Source organism: Apteryx mantelli, chromosome 12, assembly GCF_036417845.1.
Source record: "Apteryx mantelli isolate bAptMan1 chromosome 12, bAptMan1.hap1, whole genome shotgun sequence".
Classification (NCBI taxonomy): Eukaryota; Metazoa; Chordata; class Aves; order Apterygiformes; family Apterygidae; genus Apteryx; species Apteryx mantelli.
In genome coordinates, this window is record NC_089989.1 from 14,653,540 (window position 1) to 14,670,632 (window position 17,093).

The following is a 17,093-nucleotide window of genomic DNA, read 5'->3' on the forward strand; positions in this document are numbered from 1 at the left end:
TGTAACTGGAAAGCCAGGTTATTTTTTTAGCACAGCTTTTCTGTTTTATAAAGGATGGGCTAACCTACCCAAAACATGTTTTTCCTTTAGAGCCCATTATTAAATGCAGAAGAGGCTCAAGTACTGTTCCAGAATTTCTTTTTTTGAGGCTGTCTGGAAGGCAGAGGCTAATCGGGGCTGCAGAGTAACCAATCCTTTATTTTCAAACTAATTAACAATCTCACCTCTCCAGCTGAGGAAATACCAGTGGTGACCAGGCTTTGTAACAGGTTCTGCTGAACAACTTGTCCGCTCAGAACTGAAGCGTTATCCCTCAGGACTGGTGTGATTTAGACTGAAACTTTATAGCTCTTGCCTGAACCTATGATCTTCTAATGACAGTAAGCAGAAGAAACACTATATAACCATTGAAGTAAAATAAAATAAGGAAAGGGAAGCTTTGGTGCACATAATTGGGTACCTAATTGCAGCTTTTGCCACCTGGGGATTGGAATTGCTGTCGCACTATGAAGGCTGAATGGCCCATACTGTGATAAGCAGTTTAATTGTTTCCCAGCATCTGTGCTAGCATTATAAAAGAAGGGAAGCCAAACACACCTTCAGAGCTTAAAGGCCTCTCTGTAACTCCAAGATTGCATTTTTCCTGTGGCGCTGGAGCATCTCTTTTTATGTAGCTCTTATCCCCTCTGTCTAAACTGTTTATATTTTGCTGTGTGATTGAATAGCAATGGGCCATCAAATTTTTTCTGAGTCATTGGAGTCAAAACCGGTGGTAGGAATGTGAATGTGTGAGCAGCGAGGAAAGTAGGGAGTCTACAGAATGTTGTGTTAAGTTTCTTTGCTGCTGTAGGTATTCACTTAATTGAAGCTTAAATTTGTCAGAAATTGATTAAAAATCATTCTTGCTTCTGGCAAATAATTTTTTCAATCCTTTGGCCTTTGTTTATGGAATTTGAGTATTGGCAATGGTGGGAGTGTGCTTGTGTTGCAGTTGCTGCAGGGGATTTGCCTGGAGCAGCCCTTAAAACTTCCGGGGGGGGGGGGGGTTGTGGGTGCAGTGGTGCCCTGTTTGCAGGGAGAGGCATATTGTCCTGCGATACATTTGGTAGCATGTATTTTATGGATGACAGGGCTGCTTCCCCAAAACTTAGCCATTTTTGGCCAGATGCTGAGCGCATGGGTCTTGGTGTACACAATGAGCTTGGCCATTCCGAATGGCTCCTGTATTTGTATGGATGGGGCACAGTGTTAGTATTAAAAATGATGCCTAAATCTCACTGATATTCCTTGTAGTTGAGTACTCTGAATGGTCTGGCCTTGAAATACTGCAACTTGGTTCTTGATTTCTCAATACCAGAGTGGGGTGTGGAGAAGAGCTGGAGCGCTCTCTGCATTGGTGTACCTGCAGAAGGCAGCTCTGCCCTTCCCCAGTCCTGGGGTGCATCCTGCTGAATGACTGAAGCAGTCAACTTAGTTAAGGCCATGGGCAAAACCCGATAAGGGCTATTTTTTTTAATTAGGTAGTGCGGGTAAACAAATAAGATAACTTCACGGAAAGATAACTCTGTGAATTTAACCCTGCGTGAATGAGATGCAGACTGTTAGTGTCTTGTTTAAGGTGCCGATCTTTGTTTTCTTAGTTAAATCATTCTTCCTGTGCCAGGGCAGTTGGGAAACAGATGGACCTGCTAAGCTGTGCACTGCCCTTCTGCTTCAGTGAGCTTGTGCCTTCAGTGATCTGTTGCTTTCAGACTTCCTCGGTGAATGAAAGGCCGGCCAGCACAGGCCAGAGGTTATTGGGGAGAGCCGAAAGTTTCACTGAAGCAGTCCAGCCCCTTGCCCTCTGGTCTGCAGCAAGAAGAGAAGGAACCTATAAATATGTGCACCTGCATGAAGGGATCATCAGTTTGATGTTGTCAGGAACTCTTTTGGCTATTCCTGAATTTCTGAGGATGTGAGAGAATGTGCTGCTCAGCTGGCTGCTGCTGATCTTCAAGGAGTTAATTCCTCTTTCAGATGCTTTTTCTTACTCTGAGGCATAGGAGCAACGCTGCTTCATTTTGCAGCTTTCCTGTTTTATGCTTGATGGTTAAAGTGGGAACATTTATATCTCATTCTGCCAAAAAGCACTTAGAACAGTTTTCATGAGAAACATCGAAAACTGCAAGTACGTGGCCGATGCCCTGGCTGCTCTGCATAAATCAGTTGGTGGTAAATGTATTTAAATGAAGAGCTATGGCAGTCTTACCAGTTGAGTAATAAATCGGGGCTGAGCAATTCCATAAACTTGAATGTTAATGCCTTGGCTCGATGTTTTAGGGTGGGGTGGTAAAACTGATGGAACGCTGGACTGTTTCTAAACAGGGAGTGCTTGCCCTTAGTTACGCTGGCACCAAGAATATAAATGATGCTGCATATGTCATTGGAGTGCTGAAAACTGGCTTTTTGTTGGTGCTGTTTGCCTTGTTTCACGTATCCCCTTAATATCAGCTCTTTGGGTGCTTTACGTCCTTTGGGTGGCAGTCAGATTCCTGACATGTAGGGGAAAGATCTTAAGCTTTGCCTTCCAGACCTTGCTTAGTGCCAAAGCCCCGGTGCCGTGACAACATCCTATATGAAATCATGTTGCTAAAACGCTTTCAAGGACCCTCTTGAAATATTTCATTATCTGAGGAATTTTGTGGAATACTCGGAAGATTATTATAAACCCTTGGAATGTGTCTGACTGTCCATAAAACAGCACATCAAAATAAGATTTTGATGTGACTCTTGAGTATGAAGCCTCATCACAATTTTTTTTTCCTGGCATTTGGTTTTGGTGCCTGCAGACCTCAGGGACTGTTTGTTCCTCATGCTAGAATATGCAAGTGTGCTCCTTCACCTGCTCAAGCTGCCTTCTATCAGGTGCTCTAGCGTGCTTCACTACCTACTTAAATACCATTAGCAAAGCTAATGTTTGCCTAGTGGCAGCAGTGCTGACTTGTCTTCTGAAAACTTGCACGCAGTTAGCACACAGGACTTGTCTGGTGATGAAAAGTACTCCGCGCTGTCATTGCATGGCCAAAACCTGGAGATGGATTTTAGCAACCAGCCTGCTGCAGGCAGTCTTCCTGGGCTCGGAAGTACCACCAGAGCTGAAGCCTCAGAAATGCTGCCTTTAGAACATGATTTGGAAGTATAATCAGGTTTCCTAAGGAAGTAGACTACCAGAACTGCCCTGTCCGTCATTCTGTCCCTCACCCTTACCCAAGCACTAATAGTTTCTGTTTGCTAATTTGACAGAAGGAGCTTTATACCTTTTATATTAAAAAAAGAGAAAGGGAGGGGATGACAAGATGGGAGAGAGACTTTTGTTTTGTTGGCTAAAAGCATGTACCATGAGCTCACTTCTCCCACTCCTATGTGACTTCTCCAATGTGTGATGTGTTCAGAAAGTAAAACCAGGGGAGAGACTCAAGTAAGATTTCCTGCCGTGCTGCAGACGAGAAAGTTTAGCCCTCGGGGTCTTTCTCTTCTCTGTTGGATTCTGTAGTATTTAATAAGACCAAACCTCCAGTGGAAGCTTCTCCTCTGATTAGGATATTCAGGGTCTCTCTTCCGTGTGGATTCTCTGAAGCCTCATAAGGGGTTTTGTTCAGCTTTTAATTCAATTAAGAAAGCAAGCAAGAAATGCAAATCTTTTTAGCCTCACTTGTTTCAGTGCTTGTAACTACATCTGAAGAGAACATCTCCTGCTTAATATAATGGAGCAGTTAACAAAGGAAGTTGTTTCCTGGGCTTCAGCTGAGATTTCGAGTGCCGCTGGAGACTTGCGAACAATTTTGTCCCTTGTTGCATGAGGTGGAGGGAAAGACCGCAGCTTTATCGATGACAGTGCATCGGCTTAAACTGATTCCTGAAGTGGTACTTTAGATAGAAATCCTTGTTCCTGGTAGCTGGGTGACTATCAAAGGTCATTAGCTGCTGTGAATTAGGCTTGAAACAGCTGGTGTATTGTGAATGATAGCAAGGAAGAGGACATGCAGTGGCCACTGTCACACTGGCTGATCTTGCAGATTGTCCTTAGTGGAAGCTATGTAAAGAAAAGTGAACTCTTACCTTGCTTGCTTCTATTTTGTGCTGTCCCTTCTTGTCTTCATGCCTTAACTGTACCTTCTGACTAACACTTCTGATATATATCCTCTATGTATTTCATTAGGCACCCTCTTAAAGTTGCTTTGAGCTTTTTCAGAAATCAGTATTTGTGCCTTTCAGTACATGTGTGGGGATGCTTTTCCCAGTGACAAGGGCAGTCCAGGCTCATCTTATTTTAATTATACCTGAGAACATGTGTTTTTAGCAATATAAAAATCAACTTTGTCCCTGCAAATTTACATGTAAAACAGTCCAAATCCTGTGTAAAGCATTTCAGGAGAGTCCCTAGATTACAGCACTTTAATCCAGAATGACACGTTTAGTGACAATAAAGCTACTGTGGCATGCTGAGCCCATGGAGGGCCTGGGAATTCTATCTCAGGAGTCCCAAATTTTGTATTTCCAAAGTTTCTAACAGTTAGTGCTCCTCACTTTTAAGTGCAGTGTCTTGGGGACTGGTCTGCTGCCTTCTGTAAGCTAACCAGTGAAATAACTCTTTCATGATCCACATTAAAATTGCTCTAATTTTTCAGAATGATGCTTTGGTCTAATCTCTGGCTGCTTCTCTGCTCTGCCTGCCCAGGCAATTTTACCACCCCAGGTTTTCTATGTCACAGACTCTGCTGCAGGATGGTGTCTGCTAAAAAAGCTTTTCTGCAATGCTACTGTCTTCCTTTCAGAAATAACTTCAAGCAAATTCAGCAAGATACAAAGCTACCCTTAAAAAGGAGAAATCTAGAGTAAAAATGCCTATTTTAACTTGGTGTTCAAGTTCTGTTTATTTTTTAGTAAATCTTTGAATCTGTTACAGTGTTTATACATGTGTATATATACATGCCTATTCTCTTTCAGTCTTCAAAATAGGCTTTTTTATAGCTTTTGTATAGAGGTAACTCTTAGCCCTGTTTTTTAACCTCTTGTAGTTTCATTTTCTGTGGATTTTTAGTACTAGGTTTAGTTTGCATTCCCTTAGATATAGCGTTAAATATTAATGTATTAAACTTTTTAACTCTGTTTCCAGACAAAATCAAGAATTATGTGTAGCTTTTTCTGTGGCACTGGATGACTACGCAATAGAAGCTTGGATGAAATCAAAGTCAGGTTAAATTGAATCCTCTTAAGACAGGCCTTTGCTCTGCCCTAGTACGGCTGTTTATTTAGTCTATGCACCTTTTCCTGTAATGGGCAGGGGAAGACACCTAGACGAGAATGCAAGTCATACTTTGCCTGAATGCTCTCCCGGCATCCCGTGATCTGTCATGAAGGGCTTCTTGAGCCAGAAACGGCACCTTGGCAAATCTTCCTTCCATAATATTGTCCAATCCCCGCCCCCCCTCCCCTTTTTTAACCTGCACGAATTCTTAACATCCATCATTTTCATTAGATCCTGTGGGGGAACTACCTCATTTTGCTTAGTTTTTGAACCTGGTCCAGATTAGCTTCCTTTGCCTCCTTGTCCTTCTATTAGAGGAAAGAGCAGATCCTTGTTCCCCATCCCCCTTGTGCTTTTATGCACCCAACTTTGTTCTCCGCCAGTTTTTCCCCAGGGATTGAGTTGTTACTTGGGATCCATTTTGTTCCGTTGATAATCCCTCTTGTCCTTCCTTCTTAATCCTTCCTTACAAAAGGGATAGCTCAGAAAATGCAAGCAGTGTCGAACACGTGGGGAGACACTGATGAAACTGTCCTCAATTATTATTTGCAGTCCCCTGCTTTGACTAGTTGATGAATACTTCTATCCTAATTTGTCTGTTTGCTGCCAGCAGCCGGGAAAATGGCAGCTCTGCTTGGCTAAGATGTTTGTAATTACGGGGCGGGGGGGAACAAATCTTTGAGGCCCTTTAAATATTTGAGAAGATAATATCTGAGTTTCCTTTTAACTGAATGCACTTGAAGATATGATCGCGGTTGTCTGCCTGGGAGCAGCGAAGGGGGAGGAAGGATTGATTGCGGTTGTGGCTAACACTTTCATCGAGCAGTAAAAGGTATGGCCTGGCCAAAATCTGCTGCTCTTGGTCACCTCCTCAAGTAAGGCGCAGTGGCTGGCGGCTTCCCCGCTCTCGGTGAGGCAGATGCTCCCAAGGCTCAAGGCCTTGCTTGAGCTTGCAGCGAGTTCCCTGTGCAGCATGCATTGGCTGTAAGGCTTAAGTGAGCAGAATTTAAAGGTGGTGGTGGTGGGGGGGGGACAGTCTATGTGGTCTGCTGGCAAAAGGTGCTTGCAAGAGTGGGGCTCTGTGCAAGCGCATAGTTAAGGCATGCTGTAAGTACTCATTCCTGGCCTCCCCCTCTTTTGCTTTTCGCGGCCCTGTGGGAGGGCAGGGGATGGTGCCTGCCTCCAGGAGTTGCTTTTATCACTGTACCTTGGAGGGGGAATGTAAAGTGCACCCTGCGCAGAAAGAAAAAGTGCTCCATGTGCAGCTGGCAGAAGGATTCTTGTGTCCTTTGCACTTAAGCTTATGGTGCTGCCACTCGCACCTTTCTACTGGCCCTTGCACGTGCCTCTGCACTCCCCCCTGCCCTGGGGTGCCCCCGCACTGCCATGTGCCCTGGAGGAGTCTGCCTCAGGCTGCCCTTTCCTCTGCTGGAAAGCTGTTCCTGGAGGGAGGGTAGCTGGGAGCAGGCTCTTGGTGCTCACCTCCCTTTTCCAGAGTGAGAAGGCTTACTGGAAGCACTGTCCCCAGCTGGGAAGGGCAGCGGGGTGTCCCAGCTTTTGGACAGGCAGACGCAGCACAAAAGAAAAGGAGAATTTTGCTGTTCGCATCAGTTCTGTCTACCTCAGAACTGCCTTTGCATTCCCCTCTGCAGGAAGTTCCAGAGATCGCGCTCCTTCTGCACCCCTAATAAGCGCAAAAACTCTGTGAGGTGATTTGAGCAATCCAGCTTCCCATAGCCACCTCCCCATCACTTCGTCTGGCAGTCAAAGTGCATGCATCAGTCATGGCAGTCCCTTTGGTCCTGGAGGTTTTTCTTGGGAAAGGCTGAGGGGATAACAGCAGTTTTTGTTGGCCAAAGGGAGGCATGCAAGGTGCCAATCAAAAGGCTACAGGGAGTTTTATTCCTTTCTTGGCAGCACAAATCTATAGGTTTTGAACTGAGAGTAATGGAAGGTAGGTGGGAAAGCTTCCTCTTTGCTATGGGGAAGCCCTGGCAGTGTTACGTTGTGCCTTCTGCATCTAGTTAGTGGGATCATTTGGCTGGAGCTTTTTCAGCTAGCTGCCGTTCCTTATCAGAGATGTGATAACACAGTTCTTTAGTAACAATTTCAGAGCCACCCTTTAAATATATCAGAGCTTCCTCCAGCAAAATAAAAATTGCTTGGAGGTGTTGATCGCTGTGACCACTTCCTCTATGACTTTCATAAAGCTGTTAGTGGCATATATGATTTAAGGCAATGAGTTAGTGACTTAGTTTGCAACCGAGTTTCACATCAGCAGGAAGGTTATTGGTTGTTTTCCTGCCCAGGACGCTTCATGCTAAGCAGTGACTACTGTTCTTTTTTTCTAGGCTATTTTTCAGTATCAGACTTCCTGTTACTGACAACAGATGTGTGGGAAACCAGCAATAAAGAAATACATAGAGTTTGATCAGGAAAGAGTTTGTGGAAAAAGTATCTTCTTTTTTTCCCCTGTATATTATTTTAACTATTTGTCAGCTTTTGGGGGCTTTTAGCCCTCCCCTCAGTACTGGTGTAGCCAAGGCCTGGTGTAAATTACAGCATGTGGAGCGGTGAGAAGTCTTAAATGAGTTTCACCACTAAACCAGCTTTATCATTACACCATGAGGCCCTGCTTCGCTGCTTAGGCCGTCAATGCTGATCTCTCTTCCTCCGTTTAGCCCCTTGCTGGGCTAGCGGGGACCTTGGTGCTGCTCCCTTGTCCTGGTTCCCCACCCAGTCATGGCACGATGCAGGGGGGTGGCCTGGCAGCAGGAATAGAAAGGTGGAGAGGTCGAGGGGCAAAGGCCGCTGAAGCTGGCGAAGCGACACGTGTGACTCTCTGCATTTAAATAGCTGTGTCAGAAAATGCAGTGCTATTGCAGGCTTGCAATGCAGGCTAGCGGAGGGGCTGCTGCCTTTGTTTCAGGGTACTTCCTGAGCTGGGCAAGTGTGGAAACTCTTAGTGTTTCTTAACTCTCATGCTCTGAAATGTTCTCTGTGCATATAATGTGTCAAGCTTACAGATCGACATGCTGTTCATGCTGAGGAGACTTCTCAAGAGTCCTTTCACACAGTGCAGACACGCACCAAGCACCCAGCCACCTTTGTCTGGAGAGCATAGCTGGCCTGCTTCTGTGCCTGCTGTCATGTTTTGGACCTGCAAGCTTGTACAGCAATGTGCCATCTTTGTGTGCCTGGCCAGTGATGCTTGATTTCATCATTCCTTCTGTTTGCTGCCCTGACATGCAGAGAAGCAGTAGCTGATGGGACTTGCCCCGAGATTCTCTTGTGGAAACATGCAGAAGAGATCTTTGCAGAAACAATAGTTCTGTTTTAGGAAATTGCACTGGCCCTTTTTATTTGAGTCTGAGTTTGTTTCCTTAGAGAAAGGAAACTTATTTAATGCTTCCTTTAATGAGGGTATTCGGGTAAGTGGAATTCCTCCTAACTCTCCTAAATACCTTCTTATTTAGAGTTAGGAACTTGAAAGTTAGTTGCCCAGATATTTTACATCCTAGGTTCAATGACATTAATATGCCAGTGGTGACTAATTACCACAGCCCAGTGATGTGATTGTGTATTCGAGCAATTGGATTAGACATAGCTGGACTGACACTTCATTCCTCCTGTTTCTTGCTGAAGTAGTTGTATAACTGGCCACAAGGAAGACTGACTTCTAGGACAGTCACGTTCCTACTGCCAGAACTCTTCTCCTGGCCCAACGCTTCAGATTCTGCAATGGGTAGAAAGAAAAGGCTCTGGGGGGGGATGTATGACTGGGAGTAGCTGCCTTGTCCTGGTCTCATCCTTTCTTTCAGCACCATCTTTTGTCCGCACTACTCTGCGTTCCTGAATAATGGAGGTAGTGCATGCCCTTAACATGTCAATGGGCCTTGTAGTTGCATGGAGAAGGAACAAGCTCCAGCATTGTCTTGACAAGTCAGCATCATATCGAGTTCACTATCATATCAACATAACTTCATCAAGCAGGCCAAATTCTGTGCCTCTGAAAGGGGGGATTTGGCACTGGAGATCTGGCACCAGTAACTCTCACTAGGACTGAAGCGGATGTTGATACTGACTTTGATGTTTAATCCAGCATCTTGGAGGTTTAAAGTTGAGAGCAAAAGAGCTCTTACAGAAGCAGGAGGATAAAGGGAAACTCGGTTCTTCCAGAAGATCAGACAGAACAAAACATCCTGAAATTCAGGACTAACCTGAACCTTTGTGTTTGTTCTGTGAAACTGAGCAGTACAGATCCTGCTGGAAAAGAAGCAGCAGTATGTCATATAAATAAGCTGGGGTGTTCTAGCCTTCCCTTGAAACTTTCAAGTGTCATCTAAGTGAGTTAGTCTTGCGGCCTGATGCTTTCCAGAGATCAATAGAAGACCTCTGCAGAAAGCAATCTGTGTTTGGCTTTTGGCCCCGTTTTAAGCTTGTGTGAAAGAGTGGTCTGTGCTACGTGTCGGGATTTCTGATTCTCATGAGCTCCACCGCTCACTGGTCACGGAAGATGATCCTGAATGCTGCTATTTCCTACACGTGACTGAGATGATGTCTCAAATCAAGTGGGACTGGGTTTTGCCTGTATTAGTGCTGTGTGAAATGGTTTGGGCTCCTGAACTTGATGCGGGCATCCCACTTGTATCCAGTACTTATTCCAGTCTCACTGCGTGTAACATTCCCTCTGTATGTTCTGCAGCTGCATCTGGACCTGCAGTGGTTGCAGCTGATGGACTTGCTGAGCAGGACTATCAGGTTTTTAGACAGAAGGCCTTACATCAGAAAAGGTGTTCTGTCTTGAAGTGATAGTCCATGTGGACCTCAGAACTGCAGGTGAATGGTTTATTCTGGATATCTGTGGAGCTGTACTGCCTTGCCTTTTGTTCTTAGCCCATGCACTCAGCACGTGCAGCGTGAGAGTCTGGCACCGTTTCGGCTTCTGTTAGTTGTTTGGTGAGGTGGAGCTCTGTTGTTATGAGATTCTTCTGTGATGTAATTTTGTTCAGTTCTTCTGCATTTTCTTTTGATACCGGCTACTGAATTCCTCATAAACCTCCTTTGTTCTGTGCTTCCATATGCTGAGACTATTCTGCAGCTTCCTGAAACTAAATTTCTCAATTTATTTGACCTGCAAGTGTCAAACTAGATTTTCACAGCCAGGACTTGATTTGCCTTGGCTGAGGGATGTGTACCAAACAGGCACTGTTGCTTACTCCAGTTATTCTTCGTGAAATGGGTGATGACTTCATCTGCCTCTCCTAGTTGCCACAAATATCAAGAATCTACTCCTTTCTGCCCAAATACTCTTCTCCATGTGACACAAATGCCCTAGGTTAAATCACATATTTTGGCTGAACAACACGGAGCTGCACCAGGCTTGTGCATGAGTTGATCTGGTAACCATGACAAGCCAGAGGCAGGGACTGGTATAGAGATGTAGGGCCGAACCTTTTCAGGCATCTTTACAACTCTGGTTGTATTCTGGTTGTCTGTCTGGTTGTCTGGACCAGTACAGCTCTTTCTTGCTGTGGGGTGTTTCTCCTCTTCTCAGATGTGGAGGTTTAGCACAGCTGTGAGAGGTGCTAATGTTTCTATGCTGATAGCATCTTGGCTTCGCAGCAGCCACAGGGCTGCTGGATTTTCCAGCGATTGCTGCTGCATTCCTCACCCAGCTATTGGCTGATCCTGTCTATACTTGCTATGTGGGTTGCTTTTTTGGTCCTGCGCGCTGCAGGACTTTCCAATGAGCGGACTTCACGAGTGGTAACTCTTGAACAAGGTGTCATTACTGCAGCGTCTGTACCCCAGTCTCCATGTAAACTGAAGGGAGTTCCTCTATCTGCCTTCAAGGCAGTGTGGTCCAGAGTGTGCACTGATGAAAAGCCCCTGGTTTCATGCTGTGACGGTTAGAGACCTCTACAAGATCTCTTGCAGAAGGCTTCTCCATTTCTGTAGCTTATTCAGAATGAGAAAATGTGACCTGCACACAGCCTGTTGAATATTCTCCACCAGATGTCTACTGCAGTAGTTGCCTTCTTGTTGAGGTGACTCTGGATGCTTCCAAAATCAGTTGGCACGCATCAGAGTCTCATTCTGTGACAGTGGACAGAGCTGATAGGAGAGATGGGGCCCCTGTGGGAAACATGACTTTACCTACCCAGCCACTTCATCTGTAGTGATGCTAACCTCTGGAGAAGCAAGCAGCCCAGGTATCTCGCTTGAGGTAAAGACCATCATGTGCTCAGTTGCCTTTGGGAAGAGCCTGGACTTAGCTTCCCTGTTGCTTTGTGGTGTGTTCCTGTCCAAATCAGTTCAGGCAGTCAGAACAACCAAAGCAGTGGGGGAATGGGCTTTCTTATGGCTCGGCCATTTCACACCAGCCATATTCCTGTTTGTCCTGTGGTTTCAAGCAATGTCATTCTGCCTCTGCTGTTTCTTTTTCCTTTCACTTGTGACAGGTTTTCAGAGACTGACGGTCGTATCAGCTATCTGGCTCATCTATGTTGCAGCCTGGGGTTATTGCACCCAGCTCATAATTTCCGTTACCCACAGTCCTCTGTACTAGCTGTGACCTTGTTCACTGGGGTATTGAGAGAGATGCCTGGTTCATTAAATTGGAATGGGAGGTGTCAGCACCTTTACTTGAGAGATTTGTTGTGAAAAGGTCTATCAAGGGATGAGGATGTGCTAGTTCTTGCATGCTACCTCTTGGCTTTCCTGAAGTGTGAGTTTTAGAGTGAACAACTAGGTCTTATCTCTGTTATTCCTAGAGTCCATTGTGGTAACCTTGAACTTAATAGTGGCCAGAGTCTGCTTGTCTTTTGAGAATCCAGCTGTGGATATGCCCCATGCTTTTATCCCATCCTGTTCAGCTGCACTTAGAGATAGCAGTGTTAACATCTGACACCTAATGTTAGACTATACCAGTCAGATTGGTAGACGTGGATGCATAGCCAGCATGGTCTCTCATCCTCAAGAGTGAGGAGTCTGGGAATATGATGTGCTGTGGTGATGGACTTCACCAATATTTGAAGGGAGTGCTTTTCAATTTGGGTGAGGAGGAATTTGAATGTTGACAGGTAAACAGCTTCAGGGATGAAAAACTCTAAAATGGCCTCAGAGCCTGAGGACTCGGTTTCCAGAACAGCACAAGCTGCATGTGCCTCATCCTCGAAGCCATGGAGAGTGACTTCAATATGTTTTGTCTTTGTTCTTTGGCTGATCAGATCCAGGATTTGACAAATGATAACTTTATACACTGCATAATCATAGATGTGAGTTGCTCTGCTCTCACAAGGGGTAAATTTTTGGAAATTGAAGCATCAGGATTCAGCAACAAAAGAGGACACCTAAGATGAAAAGTGTCGAAAATTCTAGCAGACAGGCCAAGCCATTTGACATTGCTAGAAATCGGGACCTTTAGACAGTCCCTGGACCTCTTGGTGTCAGTCCTTGGTAGATTTGGGACCCTAGTCGTCTCCACCAAACTGCCAGACTGGATAATAGGGTATGCCAGGACCTGTTACAAGACTGGAAAGGGGGAACTCTTTGGTCATCTGTCAGGTTACTTCAGCAGTCTTGCTGAGAAATTTCTCAATCCTCACATCTGCCTGGTGGCTAACCTGGAACTTTGTCCAAACTTTGACAGGGTATGTGCCTCTGAAGAAGCATCTAGGGCAAATACAGCACTTGATAGCTGTCCTTCTTAGCTGTTATTTGTGATGGACTGAAAGACCAGCCAGTAGTAGTTGTGACAGGGGCAGAAGGGTTGTTAATTAGTAACCTGACAGGATGAGAAAATAGTTACTGGTAAGTATATGAACATATACATCCTGTCCTTCTTCCTTTGTGGTCCTTTTAATCTCTCTGTGGCTGAGAAAGTTGAAATGATGCTGTGTGTTCTGCTGTATCAACTCACTGATCTGGGCTTCAGTTTGCCTGCTCTGGGGTAGCAACATATCTGTTTTGGGGATTTGAGTCTGGCTTAGGAGGCACTGAGGCTGGTGATTCCTCAGTTCATAACAGGATTGCTTATATGCAGGAATTAGAGTCAGAGTTTTCTCCTTGCAGCAGTCCAAGAGCAGGGTTACTGCCTGTTTTGCAGGCTCTGAGAGAAACCTTGATAACCTTTTCTCTTGGAGAAAAGCTTTCAGCCAGCAGAGGAAGCATGTGCATGTGTTTGTGCTGTGAGCCTCTGTTAGAGCAGTCCTGGAAGCAGCTTCTCTCACCTGAGTTTAGATCTCTGCCTTAAAGATCACAGTGGACTACCTATTAGGTCTATGCCAAATAAAGCCCATATTGGTGTGGGGATTAGTGATGGTACTTGCATGTATTGCAGATAAGTAAACTTGCAGTGATTTAGTCTATTCTGCTCCTGGCATGGACAGGCCCTCTGCCTGCTTCTGCAAGCCCAAAGTGGGCAACATGTGCTCATTTAGGGAGCAGCCCAGCAGATCAGCTTGTCCTGCTGTTGCGAAGCCCCAGGATCTCTGTTAGACAGAGCAAAAATTGGTGGGATTTCCCTTCCCACACAGTCTGGTTCCTGGGTCTCTTGGGAAGGCCTGATGTGCATCGTACGACACAGCTGGAACAAACTAAAATAAATAGAGGCTGTACTCTGAGGACTGGGAGCCACAGAGACTTGCTGTTTGTGGTTATAAGTTGAACTGGACTTGCTCTAGGAATTCAGACTTACTTCTCTCTCAGCAGCCCAGAAGAAGGGAGTTGATTAAAGAAGTTGTGAATGCCTAGCCCTGAGGAAGCCCAGTCCTGTGCATTCCTGTAACCTGAGCAACTTTCACTTGAGGCCTCCTTGGTCAGTGCTTCTGTCCTCCAGTCCCATTTAAAGCACTGCCTGACTCGTTTTTGCAGATTAGTCAAAGGGCTGTCCTGCCTACCAAAGGCACATCCTTCTCAGTGACTAAGAGATGCTGTGAGTGGGATGATACAGCTTCACAGTGAGCCCCAAATGGCTTTGTCCTCTTCTAGTGAATCCACTGGCTATCATGCAAATAGGATGCGAAGAGAAGCAGTGTGTGCCTGTACAGATGCATGAATGACTCAGAACACAGCCCGAAGGGAGAAATAACTAGGGAAGTGAAGGAAATAATGGACTAAAGGAACAGGGGAGAAAAGAGAGCTGTGATCCCAGGGCAGATAGAGGGGACTGGAGAGGAGGTGGAGATGGAGAGGAAACAGGTGGAAGAAGAAATCAGCCAAGAAAGAAACAACTGGAGACATTTCTCTTCTGAGATGACTGGCAGGGTGTGAAGGCGGGTAGAGGCTTTTGCACCAGGAAAGGTGACGAGCATGCTGTGCAAGCAGCAGGGGACTGGTCAATGGTTAGAGGTGTGGGACACAACATGTGCATAGCTTACACCAGTCTGATTTTGGAGTCCATATTGCTGGCCACAAAATCAAGTCTACATACGTTGGCTAATACCAAAAACTGGAATGGAAAGCAGACCTGGCTTGAAAAGCCAGGCTCATGGATCAGAGAGGCAGAAGCATCTGTCATGCATCAAACTGTCAAGGTGGCAGCTTTCAAGCTTCAGAGATTTCTTGGGGCCTTCATACTGGGTAATTAGCATTTAAATTCACTGATGTCCCAGCCTGACTTCAGCTTTCCTTGAAAGGTCACCTAATGCCACTGTACTCTGTCTCAGCATTAGTTTTATCTGCTCTGGTGCTTTCTCCTTCATTGTGGCAACCTTGAGATGCTGTGGCTCTGGGAGCAGCAGAAGTATGGCTGTGTGCATGGAAAAGGAGGTGGATCTTGTTTCTTGGGAGAGGCGGTACACCTGAGAAAGAACTGAGAAGCTCTTGCTCTCTTTCCTGGTAGTGTTAACTATTTTGCTTAAAGAGCTGAAACAAAGATGATGGTAAGGCAGGTAGTCCTCTGTCCATTGAAAGGAGGTCTGTATGTGTCAGCTAGCTGGCTTATATATCGTAATTAATGTGCTGATTTGGTTTCCTTTGTTTAATCAGGTTCCGAAGATTCCTAGGATGAGGCTGCTGTGAGGGACTTGCGGATCCCCTGCGTGCTCTGCAGTGCCTACAGATTCCCTGTGGTTCCCTTTCCGGGTGGAATACCGTAGCCGAAGTCACCAGGCAGAATGACAGTTGGATATGTACTGCTGCCCCCTTTCCGGGGGAGGACTTTGCTCTCTGTGCTGCTGCTGGCAGCCTCTGTTCACTGCCACTGGCCCAGCGAGCCGTCGGAAGTGGTACGGGACTGGGAAAACCAGCTGGAGGCCTCCATGCACTCTGTGCTGTCAGACCTCCGAGAGACTGTCCCAGCTGTGGTGGGCATACCAGACAGCTCTGCTATTGTGGGCCGTTTCTTCAGAGTCTCCATCCCAATGGATTTAATTGCTTCCAATGGAGAAATAGTCCAGGTGAGAAATGTCATTCCCTGAGACTCATTTTCAGTCCCCTATCTACAGTTGTATTCTTGCAGGAACTAAGCTAGTCCCCCCACTAGTAGGATGGGTCACAAGGGTTGCTATGAGGCAGCCTTGAGGGTTTTCAGGACTATGGAAGAAGGCTTAAAGAAAATAGGTTTTCTCACCTCATTGCAAAGTTCCTTCCCTCTGCCGTAAAGAAGAACGGAGACCTCTTTCCTAGGCGATGATTGATCTGGTTTGTTGGCTGTGTTTAAACTGTGAAGTATCCAGCCCCTGGAATGATGGGCACATTGACATGACAAAGAGATGTTGCCTCGGGATCTGGGGAGCAACAAATTCACTGGGACTGCTGCCCTAATACTCAGGGTGTTTGCTTCACTATGGTAACAAAACATTGTGAGATCTTGTTCTGCGAGTAGGGCTCTGGACTGCCTTTGACACAATCTCTCCTGACTGTACCTAGGTCCTCTTGGGAAAGATGGGTACCTTCCTCTTTATCTGACCTACCTCAGTACTACAGACACCTGAAAAACTGAGTTTTGGGTATCGGTCCTGATGGCAAGAAAATGGCAGACTAGCCTGGAAGGAGGGTAGAGACACCTCCAAACATGTTTGTTAACCAACTGCTTGCCTAGGTCATGGAGAGCTCAGAAAATTCTGATTTTAAAAGGAAAAAGAAAATTACCTTCCAGTTTTGGAAAACTTTCCTGGAGAGCAAAATCAAAAAATATTTTTAAAAATCCATTTTTGGAGGGAAAAAAACAACCAAAAAACAACCTTTGTGTTTTAGAAGATCAGAGGGAGATGGAGAGCAAGTCAGAAGAAAGTCTGACATCTCTGCTTCTCCTTGAAGGCAGGTTTGTTTTAGTTCTGCCTACGGTCATGCAGTTACCTCAATTCAGCTACGTGATCTCACAATCTCCAGGGAGGGCGTCAGGACTACGATATGCCTGTGGTAGACAAAATCTAAAGAATGCATCTGTCAGCAACGGACTCTGTCACGTGGGGAAGAGGAGGGCAGTGGCTGCACCCTGGGGTTAGAGGAGTCAGAGAAGGGGACAGGCAGGCTGGTTTCCCAGTAAAGGCTGTGATGTTTAATTTACTTTAAAGCTAGTGAGACTGGTTAGAAGGAAGGCAGTGGTGGCTGTCCTGCTGTGACCATTGCCAGGTGAGGAGTGCATGCCCGTTTTCTCCGTGCTGGACGCCTATATGCCATTTGACTGCAAGAGTCCACATAAGTATGGTGACCATCATGCAGCCAGGCAGTGAACAGTGTCCTTGAAAGGAACAGACCCTTCAGCTTGAACCTGTAGGAGCAAGAGTTATTCAGGGTCACTGTGCCCCCAGGTTCTACCCCTGCTGCATGGATCTCTGTATAATCTGTGCTGCCACTG

At 45.8% G+C, this 17,093-nt stretch overlaps 1 protein-coding gene across 1 annotated transcript in view; it reads left to right on the forward strand.

The window, feature by feature from the left end:
* The window catches only part of DAG1 (dystroglycan 1), a 61,193-nt gene that overhangs the window by 24,581 nt on the left and 19,519 nt on the right, over nt 1-17,093 (forward strand). The window contains exon 3 of the mRNA XM_067303291.1: nt 15,281-15,690. Coding sequence (XP_067159392.1) covers nt 15,409-15,690 — 282 coding nt within the window. The 5' untranslated portion in view covers nt 15,281-15,408. The remainder of the gene's footprint in view (nt 1-15,280; nt 15,691-17,093) is intronic.